We start from the raw sequence: 20,306 nt of genomic DNA on the forward strand, positions 1-20,306 counted from the left end.
CCTCTCAACTGCTGGTTCCCTCCCTCTCAAACTACTTTGTATTTATTTATACTTATTCTCTTTTCACCTAGATATCAGTTAGTGCAAATAAATAAATAATAATAATAAATCTCAAAAAGTGGTCATGTTATTCAAATTTGCACTGCATTTTTCCATTGGACTGGAACCAATGATCACATTTTACATAACTATAACTTCAAATAGTTTGAATACATAATATCTGATCACTTCACAGGATTCACTATTCATACTAATTGAGACTTGGATGCATATTTTTTCTATATGTCTATCCTTACTATGCACCCCATTAAACCCCAAGAATATTAGTTACTTATCAATATAGATTGTTTGATTTCTTATATTTGTATACCCCAAATCTAGCATATGCACCTCAAATACAGTAGGTACTTAAGAAATATGTTACTTGATCATTAAAATTGTAAGTCATTGAAAGGACACTGGAGATGCATCAGAACTATGAGGAATTTATAGTAAGTTACCTATAAAGAATTGCACAGTAGAAAAACTCTCAACCCATATAAGAAGGACCTGAAAAAGAGGTAGCTTGGTCATGTTTTGAAAATGAGGAATAATTAAAAATCCACTAATATTAGTACACTATGAAGAGGCTTAGAGGAAAGAAGACCTTTGAGGCATAGAATGGGCTTCCTGAGCAGGGTTCGTGGAAGGACATGGGCAATAGTCCCCCAGGAAGAAAAGAAAAGGCACAGATGGATTACCATCTGTATCCATAGAGACAATGCCTGCATCAGTGAAATCACAGATCCATCAAAATAAAGATTTTAAGTGTTTCATCACTGTGAAGGAAAATAAGACCCAGAGTTAACATCAAATGTGGTTCACTACCCACTGGATGCGTGGCCCCATTACTGTGTATCCTCCTTTTGGTATAGATAACAACTCATTCATGCCTTCTCATCCTCAATAGTTCTTGAATATGTTCTTCCCTAAATTCTTCTCCTAGAATCCACTCAGTATACCAGAGATCTCCCACTAACTTTTTAAAATCTCAGCTCTCACATTGACTAGCTATGTGACCTTGGACAAGTTATTTTTCATCTCAGAGGCTCAATTTCCTTATCTGTAAAATTAGGATTAGGATTGAATATCATACCTAAATACTTATTAAATATTGACCATATATATGATACTATGATGGGCAGTGAGGACTCAAAGACAAAAAATAAAAACAATAATTTCTATGGTTTCTTTCATTTCTAAAAAATCTGATAAAATGCTTCTACAAAATGGAAATAATAATAGCACTTACTTTTCAGAGTTTTGTGATAATAAAATGAGATATTTGTAATGTATTTTGTGAACTTCAGAATACTAGATATATGCTATTGTTGCTGTTATTATCATCATTGTCTTCGTCATCATCATTATTATTTTTTGGATTAATACATTTGAGTAGAAAGATAAAAAGATCCACAATTTTGAGATGGAAAAAAGGTCTTAAAGGTCATTGAATCCAATCCTCTCATTTTAAAGATGAGAAAATTGAAGGTCACTATGGTTAAGTGATTTGCCAGAATCATGCAGGCAGCAAGTATCCGAGGCAGAATTTGAATCTAGGTTTTTCTGATATCAAGTCCAGGGCTGTATTCATTATATCATGCCATTCACAGATTTTTTTCTCACTGTTTCATATCCTGTCAGCCCTGCTCTTAACACTTATCAAGTTTTCCCTTAATTGCACTAAGTATCTTAGAAAGCAGCACCCAAGTTAGCCCAGCAACAAAAGAAAAATGAAAAATAAAAGACCCCTATGTTCCAAAGTAGTGATGTGTGTGTTTCTGTATGTGTATCTATTTGCTTGTGTATGTATATGTATGCATATACTGTATGTGTATTGTATTTATGTACCTGTGTACTTATGTGTGTATTGTATGTATATATGTATATTAAGTGTTTGTGAATCATGAATATATATATGCATGTATGTGTGTGTATAGAAGTATCTGAACTCTTCTAGGGCTGGGAATTCCTGCATGTGCAGCTGTGCCCATATTGTACTTTATTTGACAGGCTTTCTACAATCTAATTTTAAACAATACTAAGAAACATCAAAATATTTGGGGGGAGTAGTAGCATACCAATTGAGCTTTATATTTAGCAAGGCTTCTTCTGAAATAGTGGTTTATTTTTAAAGCAAGTAACTCTGCTCTACCCATGTTCTCTCATTGGGCATGTTTAGAATAGTTCCTAAAACATACCAAGGGCTTAATAAAAGCTTACTGATGGACTGACCACAAGAACAAAGAGATAGACAAGAATGTGAGATAGATAGTGATGAAATGCTGAACTGGAAGAGGTTAAAACATAACAAATGTGGTACTTACTTTCAGAAAATGAGTTTGAAGTTTCCCACAGTGCTTTCCTCTCTGCTCATTGATAGGGGAATAGAGCAGGTCTTTGGATGAAATCCGCACATAGGCTACTCGTTTGTTGTTGCTGAGCATCCAAATAAAGACATCAGGAATTGTATGTTGTGGCTATTGAGATGACAAAAACAGAGCATTTACCACTCAGAAAGGAACTGGATGAGCCAAATAGTATAGTGTTTTCTGAGTCCTGCAACTAATAGCTGGACAATCTTAAGTAATTTGTTTTATCTCTCTGAAACTCAGTTTCCCTTTCTGTAAAAAAGGAGGTTGGACTAATTTTAAAAAGCCCTTCTCTATGAGAAATTGTTTCTTGTACTTTCTGATGAAACAATTTTAAATACTTAAGTATTTTAAAAACTCAATTCATTAAACAGACAAGACAAGCAAAATGCACCTTCCCTGAAATAAGAGAACTTTGGGACATGACTGTGACTGCTTTTAAATTCCAATATGCCATTCTGATCATTCAGGATATGAAGATAAGCACCATAGACAAGTTAATTGGCTTGTTCATATCTCAAGGTTTTCCATCTGTAGAATATGGTCATTGTCTGCTGATTTTCCAATTGTCTTACTAAATACTTGAATAGATTTGACAATCTTTTACTGATGAACATGTTAATAATGAATATGGGTAAAGGGCATTCTGATGCCATGGAATATTTAAACCAAAATATAGACAACAAAAGCAAGGAAAACATCATCATTTGCTCTTTGAAGAGGGAATTCAGGTGGCTTTCCAAATGATACTGTGCAAAGTATGCTTCACAAATTGTCTTTTGTTGCATTGAAGAATGACTTTCCAAATAAGAGACATAATGATTGCTGAGTATTTTAGTTCCATTTTAGCTCATTATTTAGAAGTTTGACTTGATTGCACAGACAATTAGACTTAGAAATTTATTTAATTTAAGCAGTGATGGAGAGAACCCCTACCAAGTGGTCTGTTAAATGGAGCTTTGCTTGAAGTACTCAGCTCTTTACCAATGCATTCATTAAGTGAAAACATACAGGATGCCATAATTTATTATATTCATTTTCAGAGCTCAGTGAAAATGTAACATTTTATGAATCCTACAATATGCCTGAGAGCTTTGTTGTCACCATTTACTCAGGATTCTTCTTGGAGGTGTCAGGTGAGGTACTGAAAGGACAGGAAATTCTAAAAGGAGCAATGAATTACAAAACTATCATCATAATTCAGAGTTCCAAACTTCTGAAGCTATAATGAAATTCCAAAGGCCAAGGGTCTATCTCATGCTTATATATATTTGAAGGAGGTATGTGTGCAAAATAATCAAGAATCAGTCTCAACATCCTACTCAGAAAAGAAAAATAAGAGTCAGTTGTATTATATCAATTGTTTATTATATGTATTATATGTATATATGAATTATATAATATATATTATATTATATCAATTATTCAAGAGTATTATGAGATTCATCAGATATGAGGTGAAATGAAATCTTTCCCAAACTATATTGCACATCTTTCTGAAGTGAGGAACTCTTTCCTAGATAATTCACAGGAAGCTGGATGACTGCTGGTTTGTAATTCCATAGGAAAGTAATTGCATTTCAAATATGGGTTAGATATGATGGCTTTTGACAGATTTTTCAATTCTGTGATTATATAATTCCATGTAGCATTGTTTTGACTATCTACATGTATGAATATCCCATGCAATTCTTAATTTAGAAAATATCTAAAATTAGCAAGCTTTGTGAAAGATCTAAAATACCTAATAAAGTCTTATTTGCATTACACAAAGTCTTCTGAGGCAATTTGGCTTATATTTTATATAAACACATATATATAATCCATCTCTATAAATTTGTGTATATACATATATACACATATAGATAGATTATGTATGAGCATTCATGTTTGTGTATAGAGAGGTATAGATATATGTATAAGGAAATTCCCCTTGCATATGTGAACATTTTATTTACTAAAAGGGATATATGAAAGATATTTGTTTGAGAAACACAGGTAGAACTAGCTTTAGTAGAAATACAATTTTGAAATATAGATGCTACAGTTATTTCAAAGAGCTGATTTGACAAAGGAAAATTGTGAAGTTGGAAGCTGACTTTAGAGGGTAATGGAAACTATTTTAAGAATGAGCCCATGCTCTTTAGACACTAAAATGATATAGGAGAGAGTGTGGCCCTAAGGTGATAAGGGGAAGAGTGCTTATACTTCTGTTCTTGATATGTTATTCAAACAAATATTCTTGTATACTACTTAATTGATGTTAAACAGTGGAGTAGAAACTAGGGTATACCCACTATAAGTGAATAGTGAAGGAGATGGAGAAGAAACCCTAAGAAAATACTCAATATATTTGGTTATGATTGTTTGCCTTTTCTTAATAGTATTTCATGATTAAATATTAATGGTGTTATCTTGACATTTAAATGGAGAGGGGCTAAGGAGTTATAGTTATAAGTAGCAGATATATTACTCCAGGACCATTAGAGTTCATTATAGATATGAGATTACTTCTTTAAGAAACAATCACAACCTCCCAGAGTAGTTGCATATTATGAAAGAGCAAACTCCTATTTACAAGTGTTTTGTAAAGTAACAATGAAAATGTTTTCTGCAACAGTAGCTTACCTCATCAACCAAGAACCGGATTTTATCCACAAAGTTCTGAGCTTCATTAATCAATTCATCTATAGACATCTTCTTCTTTTGCTGCTGGACAAGTCCTTTTGCATCAGTGGCCATTATCTCCTAAAATTGAAAGAGACTTTGTAAATGTTTTTGGTATGCTTTAAAAAAATAACTACAGACTAAGTGTCCCTTTTCTGTAACTTCGATCCTTGCATTCCTTCTCTCTAGAGATATAAAATACATGGTCAGCATCAACAACCCTGAGTTGGGATAGAACTAGATTAAAATGTAATTTGAAATAAATAAAATTATAATAGAACATGGATAATATGTATAAATGTTACTATGTGCCTTTCTAAGTCAATTTGTGGCCACAGGGATCCTTTTATATGGCTTGCTTTTCTATTTAAGTTTCTAGTTAAGTTTGATAGCACTGATTTAAGGGGCAATTATACAATGTAGTGGATAGAGTATCAAAAAGACCTGAGTTCAAATTTGGCCAAGAGTCAGGATTCAGATTTGGTTTCAGACACTACTAGCTGTGTAACCCTAAGCAAGTCATTTAATTCTGTTTGCCTCATCTGTAAAATGAGCTAGGGAAGGAAATGGCAAAGTAATCTAGTATCTTTACTTAGAACATTCCAAATAGGGTCACCAAAAATCAGACAGGACTGATCAACTAAGTAACAACAATTAAAATGATAGCACTAGAGTATTTCCTTTATATCTTTATCAACAGAAATCCTACCCATTTTTCCAGATTCAGATCAAATAGGATGCCTCCTTCTATAGCCTTTGCTAATACCTTCAACTAAATATGATCCTGCTTATAAAAGATATAGTATTAGTATTATTACCCTCGTTTTACAGATGTGGTGAAGTAAATTGCCTGAGATCATACAAATATTCAATGAAAAAAAATCAGAATTCAAACCCAGGTATTTTGACTTGAAGATTACTTTTAGTCTCTCAGACTTTATTTTAAAAAAAGATAGTGCTACTAAGGCTATAGATCATTTCAAGATTTGTTAAACATTTTTCTTATCAAGAACATACTTTTTATTAGTTCCTGGGCTTATAGAATTGCAGATCTATGCAAATTTTCATTGTTGACTAAAATCATAACTCATATTCAAATATTTTACAATTTCCAAAGTGTTTTCCTTGCAACAGTCCAATGAGGTAGATATTTTTCATTTCCCTGATGAGAAAACTGGTACTAAAAAAAAAGGTTAAATTCTGTGCTTTTCATCATACTAGATAAATGGTAGATATGAGATTCATTATCTTGGACACCTTATTCAAGCATCCAGCACTACTTTCCACTATAATAAATCTGCTCTTCAAATGACAAAAATATTATTTAAATAGTGTTTTAAGTTTTGCATAACACTTTACATACATTGAACAACTCCAAAAGAGGTGTTTGTCATTCTCATTTTACAGATGAGGAAACTGAGGCTGAGAAATATTAAGTGACTTGCCCAGGGTCATATAGCTAATAGGTTTCCAAGGAAGGATTCTAAGTAGTCAAATTATGATCAAAGGATTTGGTTAAAGTCAAAATTATATGAGCTTAAATCCTGTGTGCTACATATAGTAGGATCTCAATAAATGTTTATCAAATTGATTCACATCTGGAACCCATGCAAAAAGTGCCTTCTTAAAGGTATTGTGGGCATTATTTTCACTTTACAGATGAGAATTAGAGAACTTAAGTCATCTGTCCAGTTATACAGTATTTCAATCTATGTCTTTCCTAATTTCCAAGTATTATAATCTTTCTACTTCATTACCCTGCCTATAAAATGAGAGAATTGGATAAGATAATTTCTCAGCTTTCTTCCAGTTCTAGATATATGAACACATAAGACAAATGAAACTAATGTAAAAATCCATGCTTTAAGTTTATAACATAGGTAAGATTTTCACAGACCAGTTCTTGCCAACAAAGCTTGAGTCGTTTCTTATCCAAAGTTGTCTGGTTCAACATTTTGGGTTTCTTTTCTGCTTGAGAGATGAAGTCACTGTAAATAAGAAATAATGACATAGCAGCCTAGTTAATGATACTCATTTCATATTATTGCCAAAGTTTGTGAATAGATTCTCTTCCATACGATAGAGACATTGGTAATGGGATAGAAGAGAGATTTTCAATTTGATTTTAAACAATGATGAATAAACTTTCTTAAGGAAGAAAATAGGAATTTGAAACACTGGTCAAGTATTAAATTAGATTTTAATAATGACTTTTTATTTTCTTTTTTCCCCCCAAAGTCCCATGGATGCCATCATAACCACAGTTAATAAAAGTGGTAATGATAGTATTGATACAATTTTCCCTCCTTAAATAGTAAGGTTGCATTCATCTGGGCATCATCTCCATTGAGTTAGATCACAATCCTATTCCTTGAGTTGCTAAGCCAAAGGAATCATCCTATGATGACTAGAATAGTGAAACAGATTTATAATCTCATTAATTTGGCTGTTTCCTTCAATTATGCAGATTATATCATCCAAGCCAGTCCATCATGTGGAACCCTTGCTCATTTTTCTGACATCTCAAGGCTATTATTATTGAAGCACACAGTCTATTCAATAGTTATATCTAGCTCTTGCCACATAAGCAACCCATTTTCTTTTCTAATCACACATTTACCTGATGAAATTTTTCACTCTGTTTCTTCAAACTTCCTGATTTTTTATATGTTGCAACCTCTTCATATCCATCATATGCTTTTCCATTACCCTCTGAGTCAAGCTTATTTTTATCTGTCAAAGACTATAATGTTCCATGACTCATTGCCATATGACAACACTAGTAAAATATTGGTATTTAAAAACTGTACCTTTGTTTTTTTTTTTTTAAATTAGATCATTAAAGGACCTTTGCAAATTTCCAAAGTTTATTGAGTCTTCTCTTTGATCTTTGGCTCAATTTATTGACCATTTATACTATCTGCCCAGGACAAATAGATATGACAGCAGAGGACAAGCTCTAACAAGGTCTGAAAATGATTTGAAAACAGGTAAAAGGCTGTACATTATCATTCTGAGGACAAATCTGGTTAAACATAGAGAAAATTATTATCAGGAAGCTGGCTACTTGTAAATAAATTATTTGGCCTTATATGGTCATTTTGGCCATACATGAAACAAAGGAAAATTTTAATAAAAATAAATAAATAAAATCATATGCAAAAGAAAGTTTCATACATTAAATCTTTTGTTCCATTAATTTAAAAAAATAAAATTAATAATGTATTCTAAGTTTTAAAAAATTGCATTGGACATCGCAGAAAACAGACTGGGTGATTTAAAATTCAACACAATCCATCAGAATCCTTAAATTCTTCATACTTCATCAGACATACACATATTATGATGTGCCCTTAGATATTCACTTTGAGGCATTAAAAAATGTTGCATCTTTTTAAAACAGAAAAAGAAAATAATGATGAAAGAAAATGAAGGGGGGAAAAGAAAGGTTTTTGGGGAGCTCTAAATGGGAGCTATGAAAGTCTTTCAGGCTGCTATTTTTAGTCATGTGGGACTCAATGTAGCTCTTAAAAAGTCAGATTACCAACAGAGGGATAATAAGATAGTAAAGCTTCCAGGAAAAAATTCTAATTGCAATGGGGTATTTCATAAAGAATGAGACACTCTCTACAATTTTCTTTTTTCCCTTTCTCCCCACCTCAATCCTGCCACCAAAGGATGTACCAATACCATAATAACAAATATCCACATATAAGGTAAATTCTATGTATGGCTTGATTGTACATATTTGTTATCTTGTTAAGAAATTGTTAGATTATTAGTTATTATTTTTATTAGATTGTATATTTCTTGAAGGCAGGGGTTATTTTTTGTTTCTCTTTGTATCCCCAATGCTTAGAACAATGTTTGACACACAGTAGGAACTTGATAAATACTTAATGACTGGCTATTTTTAGAATACAATTTTCAGTAGTGCTCCTGGGATGTGTTGAGAATAGGGCATACTTAGATCCTTAAGTGCGTCCATTTTTCTCATCAGTATAGATATTTCCCATCTAGTGTATACTCTATCATCTACACATTTCAATTCTGTGCAGTTCTCATCTATATCCTTCCATATGTTTCAGAAATGCTCTCCTGGTCTTAGTACTTTAAAAATATCTCTCTTATGCTCTTTATGACCCAATTTGTGCTTTCTTGGCGAAGACACTGGAATGATTTATCATGTCCTTCTCCAGCTCATTTTCCAACTAAGGAAACTGAGGCAAACAGAGTTAAGGGACTTACCCAGAATTACCAAGCTAGTAACTGTCTGAGGCAAGAGTCAGGAAGACTCTTCGACTCCTAGACTGACACTGGTCTGACATTTGATCCACTATGCTGCTTAATTCCCAAGGAATACCTTAATCAGGTTCAGATGCCATGGATAACCACAAGGGGTACAATAGTCTCAGGAGAGTCATCTCTCACCATGCTATGAAGTATAAACTACAATTCTGAACTTCTATTAGTTTATATATGGAATGTCCTACTATCTAGGGATAGCTGGCACTCAAGGTCTTCTGCATCATAACCTGGTTAACACTCATAATAGTGGTGCTTTTATAATCAGTAAGTTCAATATTTTAAACTTATAGAATGTAATATCTAGAATTGTAAAATATTGCAGACTCCATCTAGTCTAATGCCATCATTTTATAGATGAGGAAACAGAGACCCAGAGAAGTCAAATGATTTATGCATAGTCACACAGGCAGTAAGAATCAGAAGTAAGATTTGAACCAACAGCATCTGACTCCAGAAGCAGCACTGTTTCCATTATAGCAGAATCAGGAATGTGGATAGATAAGGGAAGCAGATTAGGGTGAATTATAAAGAGTGATACCACAAAGGATCCTTCTTAAATGTTGATAGAGCGCAAGACCAGGATTCAGAAAGGCCTCTTCTTCAGTAAGATCTAGCCTCTTGACATTTACTATGTGATCCTGGGCACATCACTTAACCCTATTTGCCTCAGTTTTCTTATCTGAAAAATGATCTGGAGAGAGCCAGAGAAGGAAATGACAAATCACTCTAGTATCTTTGCCAACTCAAATGGAGTCACAAAATGTTGGACATTACTGAACAACAATAACAAATGAATGCATGCATTTTATGATAGAAAATTTCATTCCTTATGTAAGAGAGGGATTTTCAAAGTTACCAATGAAAAGTCATGTGTAGCTTATTCTCTCTGCCCTTCCTAACCCATAATTTTTTCTGTTACTCTCTAATGTACTTATATAATATTGCATATTATGTTTCTTTACGTGTGTATCCTATCCTCTACTAGGCTGCAAGCCCCATAAAGACAAGGGTCTGTAACCTCCTCAGCACTAAGCACAATGTTCTGCACACTATATACATGTTTATTGCATGAATGAATATAAATAGGAATGAGTGTCCACTTTATATCTTTTCCTGATGCTGAACATCAGTGGTTTGTGGACTGAGGGAAAGAAACAGATTATTTTATTTGATAAAGTGGTTAGCTTTCCAAGGTGCTATTTCAACTTTGTGGGTTTGATGAAAACCATTAAAGTCCTACTTCTCTTTGCAGCTTCATCGTGAATTCCTAAAACCTGGAATTAATTCCTAGATTCCTAAAATCTATGCTAGTAGAGTAGAAGCTCTGACAGGTCTACCAAGCTGGAAAAGCTTTCAGTAGAAGTTTAACTTCACGTTGTCTCTGGAGGACTAGCTTAGCTTAACTGCTTAGAGAATTTCATGAACAGAAGGCTTGGCACCAAGTAGTAAATTATTCATCAACAGAAGGGCATTAGGTAGTGAACTATTTGTTGATTGTAGCAAGTCATTTAACTACCCACTAAGTCCTGGAGAACTCTTAATATACCTCAGAGGATAATAATAACAATAAGAAGAATAAATTATTATAGATCATCATCATCACCATCACCATCATCATAATCTAATAGCTAGCATGTATTTAGTGTCTTAAAGTTTGTAAAGTCCTTTAAATTAGTTATTCAATTAGAACTTCATAACAACTATGTGAGGAAAGTACTATTTATTATTCTAATTTTTATGGATAAAGAAATTGAGACTGAGAAATGTTAAGTGATTTGACAAGGATCACACAGATAGAAAGTTTTTGAGACAGTAGGCTGTTTTCCTAATTCTAAATGTGATACTTTATTCACCTAGCTCTGTAGTGGAATACATAGAAAGAGGAATGGCTAAACAAGTTGTGCTGTATGGATATAATAGGATATTATTATGGAATAATAAATACCAATATAAAAAATTCAGAGATACATAATAAAACAGAATGAACTGAAACAGAGTGAACCAGGAAAGCAAGAATCAAAATGACCACAATAGAGTAAAAGAAAATTACATCAAATATTATTTATTTATAATGAAGTAGCCTGGCATAGTAGATAGTGTAATGGATTTAGAGTCAGGAAGACCCAGTTCCTTCTTAGATATTTACTAGCTGTGTGACTATGAGAAAATTGCTTAACCTTTCTCAGCCTCAGTTCATCAGTCAGTCAATAAGAATTTTATTGAGTTCCTGCTATGTGCCAGGCACTGTGCTAAATGCTTAAGATACAAAGAAAGGCAAGAGATAAATAAAGCAAGAGACTTTTATCTAATGGGGAAGACAACAAACAGATATATTTAGATAGATAGACTATATACAAGATAAATAGAAAATAATTAAAAGGAAATAATTAACAGAGGGAAGGCATTAGAATTAAAGGGGATTGGTGAAACCTTTTGGAAGATAAGGTTTTAATTGAAACTTGAATAAAAACATGAAAGCAAATTGGCAAAATGATTCCAGACATGGAGGACAGCCAGACAAAATTCTTGCAGCCTACACATGGAGTGTCTTGTTTGTGGAATAGCGAGGAAGTAATTTTCGCTGGTACAAAGAATAAATGGGGAAGTATAAAAGTGTAAGATGACTAAAGAATAACAAAGGCATGGGTTATAAAGGGCTTTATATGCCAAACAGAAGATTTTGTATTTGGTCTTGAAGATTATAAGAAAACACTGGAGTTTTTATTGAGTGGAGGATTAACATAACCATACCTATGCTTTAATGGTTAAATGAAAGATTTTTAACCATTAAGGTGGGAAGGGGCTTGAGCTAAATAGAATAACCAGTTGAGTATTACAATACTTCAAGCAGTAGGTGATGAGTGTCTGCACTAGAGTGGTATCAATGAAAAGAGAAAGAAGAGAGTATTCTCAAGAAATATTGCAAAGCTGAAATCAATAGGCCTTCACAACAGCTTGAATATGGGAGGTGAGAGTTAGTGAGGAATCCAAGATAAGTTCAAGGGAAGATGGTGTTGTCCTCAACAGTAATAGAAAATTTATCAAGGGGAAAATGGGTTGAAGGAGAAAAGATAATAAGTTCAGTTTTGAACATTTTTAGTTTAAGGTATCTACTGGATGTTCAGTTCAAGATGTTGAAGATGAGAAGTCAACAGAGAGACTGGGACAGGAAAGGTAGATTTAAAAATCAGCAACACAAAGATTATAATTAAATCCAGGAGAGCTGATGACATTTCCAAGTAAAGTAATATAGAAGGAAAAAAGAAGAGGACCCAAAACACAACTCTGTGGAATACCTATAGTTACATATATGATATGGATGAGAATCCAGCAAAAGAGCCTGAGAAGGAGCAATAGAGGAGACTATTCTGTAAACCTAAAACTAATAAAGTATCAAAGAGCAGAACATGATCAGCTGTGTCAAAGGCTGAAAAGAGATCAAAAAGGATGGGAATGAAGAAAAGACCAAAGGATTTGTCAATTTAGAAAATATTGGTAACTTTAAAAAGAGTAGTTTCAGTGAAAAGATGGAGGCGAGAAGCTGGATGTTAAGGAGTTGTGAAGAGAGGAAGAAGAAGTTTCTACTGTAGACAGCCTTCTCAAAGACTGTTTTGCCACAAAGAGAAAAGAGTTATAAGATAGTGGAAAAGATGGAAGGATCAAATTTTTTTTGAGATGGGGAACACGAGCAAATTTGTAGGCAGTAGGAAAAACAGGAAAGATAGAAGATAAATAAAAGAGTGAGGATGACAGAGGAGGAAATTTTTTGGAAGATACAGGATTGTCATTGTTTGTCCTTTATTCTCTAAGAGGACTGTGACATCAGGGATGTGGTACCATGACATGCAAGTGAATTGGATTTAATTGTAAGGTCATTTGCTCACTTTCCCCTCCAGAGCCATCTGAATCCAGGGACCAGATACAGATTAGGATGACTAGAGATGGTTCTAGATACATTGGGAGACCTTGGCCTTTTGAAGACAAGGTCTTCAACAGCTTTCAATTTGACTGAGACTGCACCCATTCAGTGATTAAGGCTAGGTCACAAATGAAGCAAAGAATCTCCTCTTTCACCTAATCCAAAAAATTAAACCCTAAATAAATAAATTTGGGAGGGGAAGACGCTCAGGGTTTCTGGCCAAAGCAAATAATTGCTATTTACATTTAATCAGAACAATGAGCACTTGGAGCTTGGCCTAGGATATGCTGGTGGTCAATGAGAATCAGATTAGTTTTGATTTAAGAACTAGTCCTTAAGAAAGAAATCTAGCCAATAAACACCAAGATATCTTGGGTGGATTCAGAAGACCAAAAGAGAAAAAAATTCTTTTAAAAGCATCTTGTAGGTAAGAGAGTATGATATCCTATGTGGACAGAGGGAGGAAGAAAGTGAAAAAGGGATAGAGGGAGGAAGGGTAGATTGGAAGGGGAGGAAAGAAGGAAAGAGGTAGGGAAGAAGGGAGGAAAGGAAGGAAGAGAAGGAGGGAAGGAGGAAGAAAGATGAGAGGGAGGAAGGAAGTAGGGGAGGGAGGAAGAGAGGAAGGAAGGAGGGGAGGTAAGAAGGAAGGAAAGGAGGGAAGAAGGGAAGGGAGGAAGGGAGGAAGGAAGGAAGGAAGGAAGGAAGGAAGGAAGGAAGGAAGGAAGGAAGGAAGGAAGGAAGGAAGGAAGGAAGGAAGGAAGGAAGGAAGGATGTGATGTGGGTTAAGATTGCTTTCTAATTCCCAACTCCCATGAATTCCAATAGGAGATATCCAGACTTTCCCAGCCCCCATCGGATCTGAGCTAACTTGGGCTGTCCCAGCCCCCATTCTAATGATCTGCTCAGGTTTCCCAACCTCCACAAACAGCTTTCTCCTTATCTAAAAACCCATTGAATTCTATTCAAATTCTAACCCTGGCTGAATTTCAGCCAGGAGCCAACCTTTGACTTCACCCACAAGCCCCTTTAGATTATAAAAAAGGGAACCCTGGAGTCTACTCTTTGCAGGAGTCCCAAACATGGCATCCTTATGTCAGCCATGTCAAGGGTTGCTGTCCACCCGGTGCCAGCCCTGGCCCTGGTGTCTTTCTACCTTTCAACCTTACTTCCAAACCCCATAATAAACCTCTTTTATTAATCTAGGTTTTGGGGTCTGTAAATTTCTTTACAGAGAACTCTTGCACAACTACTAGACCTCATTTAACTTTGTATCCTTGCACTGAATCCAAAGGGGTTGCAGGAGAGCTCTATTTGACTCCTTGTACCCTGAACCTCCCATTAGAGCTCAATTAAACCTAATTTCATTTAGATACTTCTTACCTAATTCTCATCAGAAGGAGGGAAGGAAGGAGGGAAGGGAGGAAGGAAGAGGAAGGAAGGAGGGAAGGAAAGAAGGAAGGAAGGAAAGAAGGAAGGAAGGAAGGAAGGAAGGAAGGAAGGAAGGAAGGAAGGAAGGAAGGAAAGAGGAGAGAGAGGGAGGGAGGGAGAGAGAGATGGAGAAAGATTTGAACTGAGATGAAAAGGTTTGGATGAGCAAATGTGGAAAGTGGAGTGCTGAATTAATAGAAGTATAGTAGGATTGTCTGGTGGCAGCAAAAACTCATTTGAGATTGTATAATTTAAATTTTTGGTAAACCCATGATTTTCTCTACCTTCATTCAACAACATATATATATATATATATGTATATATATGTATATATACATATATATATATATATATATATATATAATAACAAAGGCAGTTGATGTGAGAATGATTCAAGGCTGAGAGATAACATGGCACAATTGGCAATATGATAAGGGTTTTTTGTTTTATTTTGAGGATGCGGGAGATTTAAGAGAAGAGGACATTGTTAAGTTAAACTAGTTCACCAAATGAATACAAATAGGGAAAGATACAAAACTGTTTAGTACAGGGGTGATGGGCTGGGGAAAAAAAAACTGAGGGATAAATGAGGAAGCTTGGTTTCAGAAGGCAGATGAAGTTGTGGAAAGCCAATAAATTTCAGATAAGGAGATTTCAGCATTCTCAAACATGGAGAATGGTATGTTTTTTGGTGACAGCAAGATCAAAGTAGGATTATCTGTGTTTGAAATGGGGTGAAATGAGTAGGTTGAAGAGCCGAATGTTTTATAGAACTTATACCATAAGATGAGCATACCTCACAGGTTATTTGGAGGCTCAAATGAGATCATTTATGTAGAGTACTTCACAAACCTTGAAGTGTCATATATATGTTAACTATTAAGTACTAATAATTAATAATAGTACTGATAATTAATCTTAGTCTTGGAAAAGAGATAAAGTATCACACTTTTCCCTTTTCTTGGAGGGGGGGGAACTTTAGGTGTAGAATGTTGCAAATGCTATCAGACTTAGCTCTCCTATTGTTTGTTTAATTATTTTTTTTAGTGGCTAATAGAAGCTGCTTGGACAGGGGTGGGGGGAAAGAGAGGTATCAGAAATAAATATGCTGTTTTGTCCAAATAAAAGGCATCAAGAAAAAAAAAGGTTAAAAAAAAGCTTATGCATCAATGGAAGGAAACAAGAATCATTGAATTATTCAAATTTGTTTGAGAAAAATCTATGAAGTTTAACTTTTGATACAATTACCTAAAAATAAGGAAATAACTAATGACTCAGAATGCAGGTTGAAGTATTTTTTTCTCTTTTTTTTTGAACACATTAATATGGAAATTTGCCTTGTAATAGATTTTATTGTTATTGCCTTTTCAATGGATCTGAGAAGGAGAAGGGAGGGAGCGAAACTTGGATTTAAAAAAGAATTTTCAACATCTCTGTTTGAAAACAATAATAAAAGAAAATTTAATTAGTAAAAAGAAAACATGGAGAAGAAATGACAAAAAGTGCAGAAGACATTGAAAAAATTTTTTGTTGTACTGTTTTTAAAAATCTGTAAGTAATTAGGAATTTTAAATTGTCAAATGGTGGCTTTATCTGCATAGTCAGTTTTTCCAAGTAGTTAAAAACTTTTCTCAGAAGAGGTTTTATTTTGTTTCATTTTGCCCCCAGAACCTGCTCTATAGCTTCCAACTAATTAAATAGAGACATTTCTCTTGAGTACCTGCTTTGACTAATAAAGTTGTTGAGAGCAGCTTTTATTTTGCTTTCTGACTCCTCTTCTGAAACTTTGATCAGTTCTTTTACATTTTCTATATTTTCTTCCTGAAAACAAAAAGCAGAGAAGAAATTCATGAGTTACTTCAGATAGGTCTTACTTGTTACCTGCTGTGATTATGTTGCATTTGTCTAATTTTATGTGATACCATGTTGGGGAGGATTGTTCCCCAGATTTTTTTATATCCAGGACTGAATATTATACTAGATATTAATTAATTAAACAATTATTCAGCATATAGTTATTAAGTATCCTAAAGGCTAGACCCTTGCTAGGCCTTGGGGATACAAATAGAAACCCAATTTGATCCAAATCTCTCCTGTTTCTTCCAGGCACTAGCCACATCTTTCAATGCTTCTCTCTCATTTTCGAGCCCTTCTAACCTACTGGATCCTACAAACATAGTGAAGTCTTCCTCAATCTTAAAAAGCCTTCAGCAAACCCTGACATTTCTTTAAGTTATCTTCCTATATCTCTCCTCCCTTTAATTACCAGGCTCCTAGAAAGTCATCAATACTCACAATTGCCACTCCTTCACATTTTAACCACATGCCATCCAGCTTCCTACCATAATACTCAACTGAAACTGCATTCTCCAAAATTGGTAAAGATTGCTATATTTCAAAATTCAGTCCCTTTTTAAAGTCCTTGTGTTTTCTTGATTTCTGAAGCTATTGATACTGACTACCACTTTCTTCTAGTATCTTTTTTCCCATGCTTGTATGACTCTTTTCAATAGGTGCTTAATGTATGTTTATCAATTGGTTGATTAGTTCTCTACCTACCTGATCACTTATTCTTAATCTTCTATCCACCACCCTCCTTATACCCAACCACCAATGCTGGCTTCCTCTCAGGTTCTATACTGGAAGCTCTTTTCTCTCCACATTTTTCCCCCTTCTGAAATTCTTGTAGTATCATATTTTCAGTTATCATTTATGAGCTAAGAAAAAACACTAGGAGGAATCACAAATTTTAAGTTAAAAGAAACCTTACAAATTTCTCATTTTGTAAAAGAGGAAACTGAACATCAGAGAATTTTAATGACTTATCCAAAGTTGTACAAGTAGTAACTAGCAGTGTTGGGAGGTAAATCCAGATTCTCTTTGTAATATATCATCCTACTTCCCTCTATTTTAATATATATGATTTGGTGTTATAGTTACATATGTATGTGCATACATATATGTACATATATATATAGTTTATGTATTAATAATAATATATATTTAATAGAGCCTTAAGGTTTACAGAGCATTTTGCTTGTGTTAATTCATTTGATTTCAAAATAACCCTTCACAATAGTTGCTTTTATAAGTCCCTATCTCATAGTTGAAGAAACTGAAGCAAAAAGACATCAAGTGTCTTGCTTGGAGTCGAACAACTAATTAGTGTTTGAGACAAGATTTACACTCGAGTTTTCCTGACTCTAATCTCTTTTTCTACCTACTGTTCCACCTGGCTGCTCCTATCAGCTGATATAGTTTCTTTCAAGAGTGTAAGCTCCATGAGAGAAGGAATCTTGTCCTGATTAATTCCAAGCTAGCACCATGTTGAATACACAACTTGTGATAATTACAAATAGAGCAACTAGGTAGCTCAGTGGATAGAGTACTAGGCTTGGAAAATTATAGGAAGCTCTAGGTTATTACTGAAGACAACCTGATGGCACAGTGGATAAAGTGCTGAGCTTGGAATCAGGAAGTTTCATTTTCCTGAGTTCAAATCTAGCCTCAGTCACATACTAACCGAGTGATCCTAGTTAGGTCACTTCACCTTGTTTACCTCAGTTTCGTCATCTGGAAAATGAGTTGGAGAAGGAAATTGATAAGTCCAGGATCTTTGCCCAAAAAAAACCTCAAATGAGGTAAAAAAGAGTCAGACATGACTGAAAATGACAGAACACCACCTCCAACAATAAATATTTAAATGTAATTGAGTTAGTAATCTTAGAAACATATTTGCCCAAAATAGAAGAACCAGCCTTTACACATGGATGAAACCATCTGCCAAATAGCTAGGCATAATTTAACAGAAGGAAAAGGCCCTTCTACCCCATCTGTTTACTGATGTCTAAAATTCTATTTAAAAGAGGCAAAACTTCTCATTAAAAAATAAGAGATGAAAGTTCAGGTATGAACAGAGGGAGAATATTGATCGAAAGATCCATGATAGTGTAGGGAGTTGGGCTGAGTAACAAAGTAGAGGTTGTATATGTCAAACAAAGGCTCCATGTTACAGTTACCTTGGAATTGGCTTTGTATCAATAGAACTTGCTTTAAAAAAATCTAGCTCACAGTTCTGGAGCCCTCTATCTTTGAGGAAAGTTTACATTGTACAAAAGAAAATTTTTGTTACCTCGGAATTGGCTTTGTATCAATAGAGCTCGGTTTTTTAAAATCTAGCTTACACCTCTATAACCCTCTATCTTTGAAGAAAGTTTGCATTTTACAAAAGAAATTTCTTGTTCCTAGATTGAGTTGAAGGATGGAAAAGGGAAAGGGGGGTAGAGGAATGAACAGAAATTCTTATATATTGCGTAACTTTAGTAAATTTTTAGTGAAACTCAAGCCAAGGCTCTCTCCTAGACAGCTGAGAAATGTTTTTTATCCCTCTGGTTCTTTCATTTCAAAGACTTTCACCCCATTAAAAAACACTTACGAGGCTGTCAGCCATTTTGTCCAGCATATTGGACCAGTGGAGTCTGAAGGTCTGATCTCCCCATGAGCTCATGAAGTAGACACATGGTTTCTTAGCCTCAAATGGCAAGTAGTGATAATTCCTGTGAAAGACATTGGATACCATAGCTGGTTAAGAATAAAACAGGTTTCAGAAAGGCAGAGTAGAATAAGAGAAAGAATACTCAACCTGTAGTCAGCAAAACCTGGGCTCAAAGACTGACTCTGATACTTAAAGATTATTGTGAGACTGGGGAAATAGTTTCATATCTTTGAGCCTCAGTGTTCTCATCCATAAAATGAGAATTATAATACTTGTGCTATTGTGTTAAGGGCCAACACTCTTAAACAAGGATTCTTACAAGGTGTTAAGTAAGTAGAATTGATGAGACAATGGTTATCTAGTTTAGTGTGGTGCTTAATAGTTCTTTAAGTTCATTATCATTGATTTAATCTTACAACAAATAATGGTTTCCTAAAGATATAATGATTGGTTTATATTCAGTGTAGAGCATATAAACTGAGAACCAAGGAGAGAGAGATTCAATTCCATCTTCCATCAGGCTCCTGGTGGCTGGCCTGGCCTCCTGTACTTCTCCCACTGAGACAAAAGCTTCTCTGAAAGCCATCAGAAAGCTAGCTGAGCAACAAGCAAAGGAGAAAATACAGACTTTTTCACTTTAACACCTGGATATTCTTGTGGTGATTACTGAAACCAAGGCTACCCCAAGACCTCCAAAAAACGGAAACAAGAACATTACATTTACCACCGAGAACACTACATTTTGGCACTAGAACATTATACTATTGACTTATGAAACGCAAAATAACCAATGTAAATTGCTTTACAAATCTTAAAAATATTTATAAAATCTTGGATTTTGATTCAGTAAACATTCATTAAGTGCTTCATTTGCCTAGGAACAAAGACAAAATAATACAAAAATATTTGATAATGAGTTTTTATTGTTGAGATAATCGGGCTACATATCATGGGCAGTGAAGTGGCACAATAAGTAGGGGATCCAGTCTGTAGTCAGGAACACCTGAGTTCAAACCTGGCCTCAGACACTTACTAACTATTGGACCCTGAGCAAATCACTTATCTCTATTTGCTTCGA

The 20,306-nt window shown here is 34.5% G+C and overlaps 1 protein-coding gene across 1 annotated transcript in view; it reads right to left on the reverse strand.

The window, feature by feature from the left end:
- Positions 1 to 20,306, reverse strand: part of FER1L6 (fer-1 like family member 6) — a 253,827-nt gene that overhangs the window by 121,156 nt on the left and 112,365 nt on the right. The window contains exons 14-18 of the mRNA XM_074266003.1: positions 19,169 to 19,289; positions 16,454 to 16,554; positions 6,976 to 7,066; positions 5,040 to 5,159; positions 2,367 to 2,519 (exon numbers count right to left, since the gene is read on the reverse strand). Coding sequence (XP_074122104.1) covers positions 2,367 to 2,519; positions 5,040 to 5,159; positions 6,976 to 7,066; positions 16,454 to 16,554; positions 19,169 to 19,289 — 586 coding nt within the window. The remainder of the gene's footprint in view (positions 1 to 2,366; positions 2,520 to 5,039; positions 5,160 to 6,975; positions 7,067 to 16,453; positions 16,555 to 19,168; positions 19,290 to 20,306) is intronic.

Source organism: Sminthopsis crassicaudata, chromosome 1 (genome assembly GCF_048593235.1).
Source record: "Sminthopsis crassicaudata isolate SCR6 chromosome 1, ASM4859323v1, whole genome shotgun sequence".
In the NCBI taxonomy this organism is placed as follows: domain Eukaryota; kingdom Metazoa; phylum Chordata; class Mammalia; order Dasyuromorphia; family Dasyuridae; genus Sminthopsis; species Sminthopsis crassicaudata.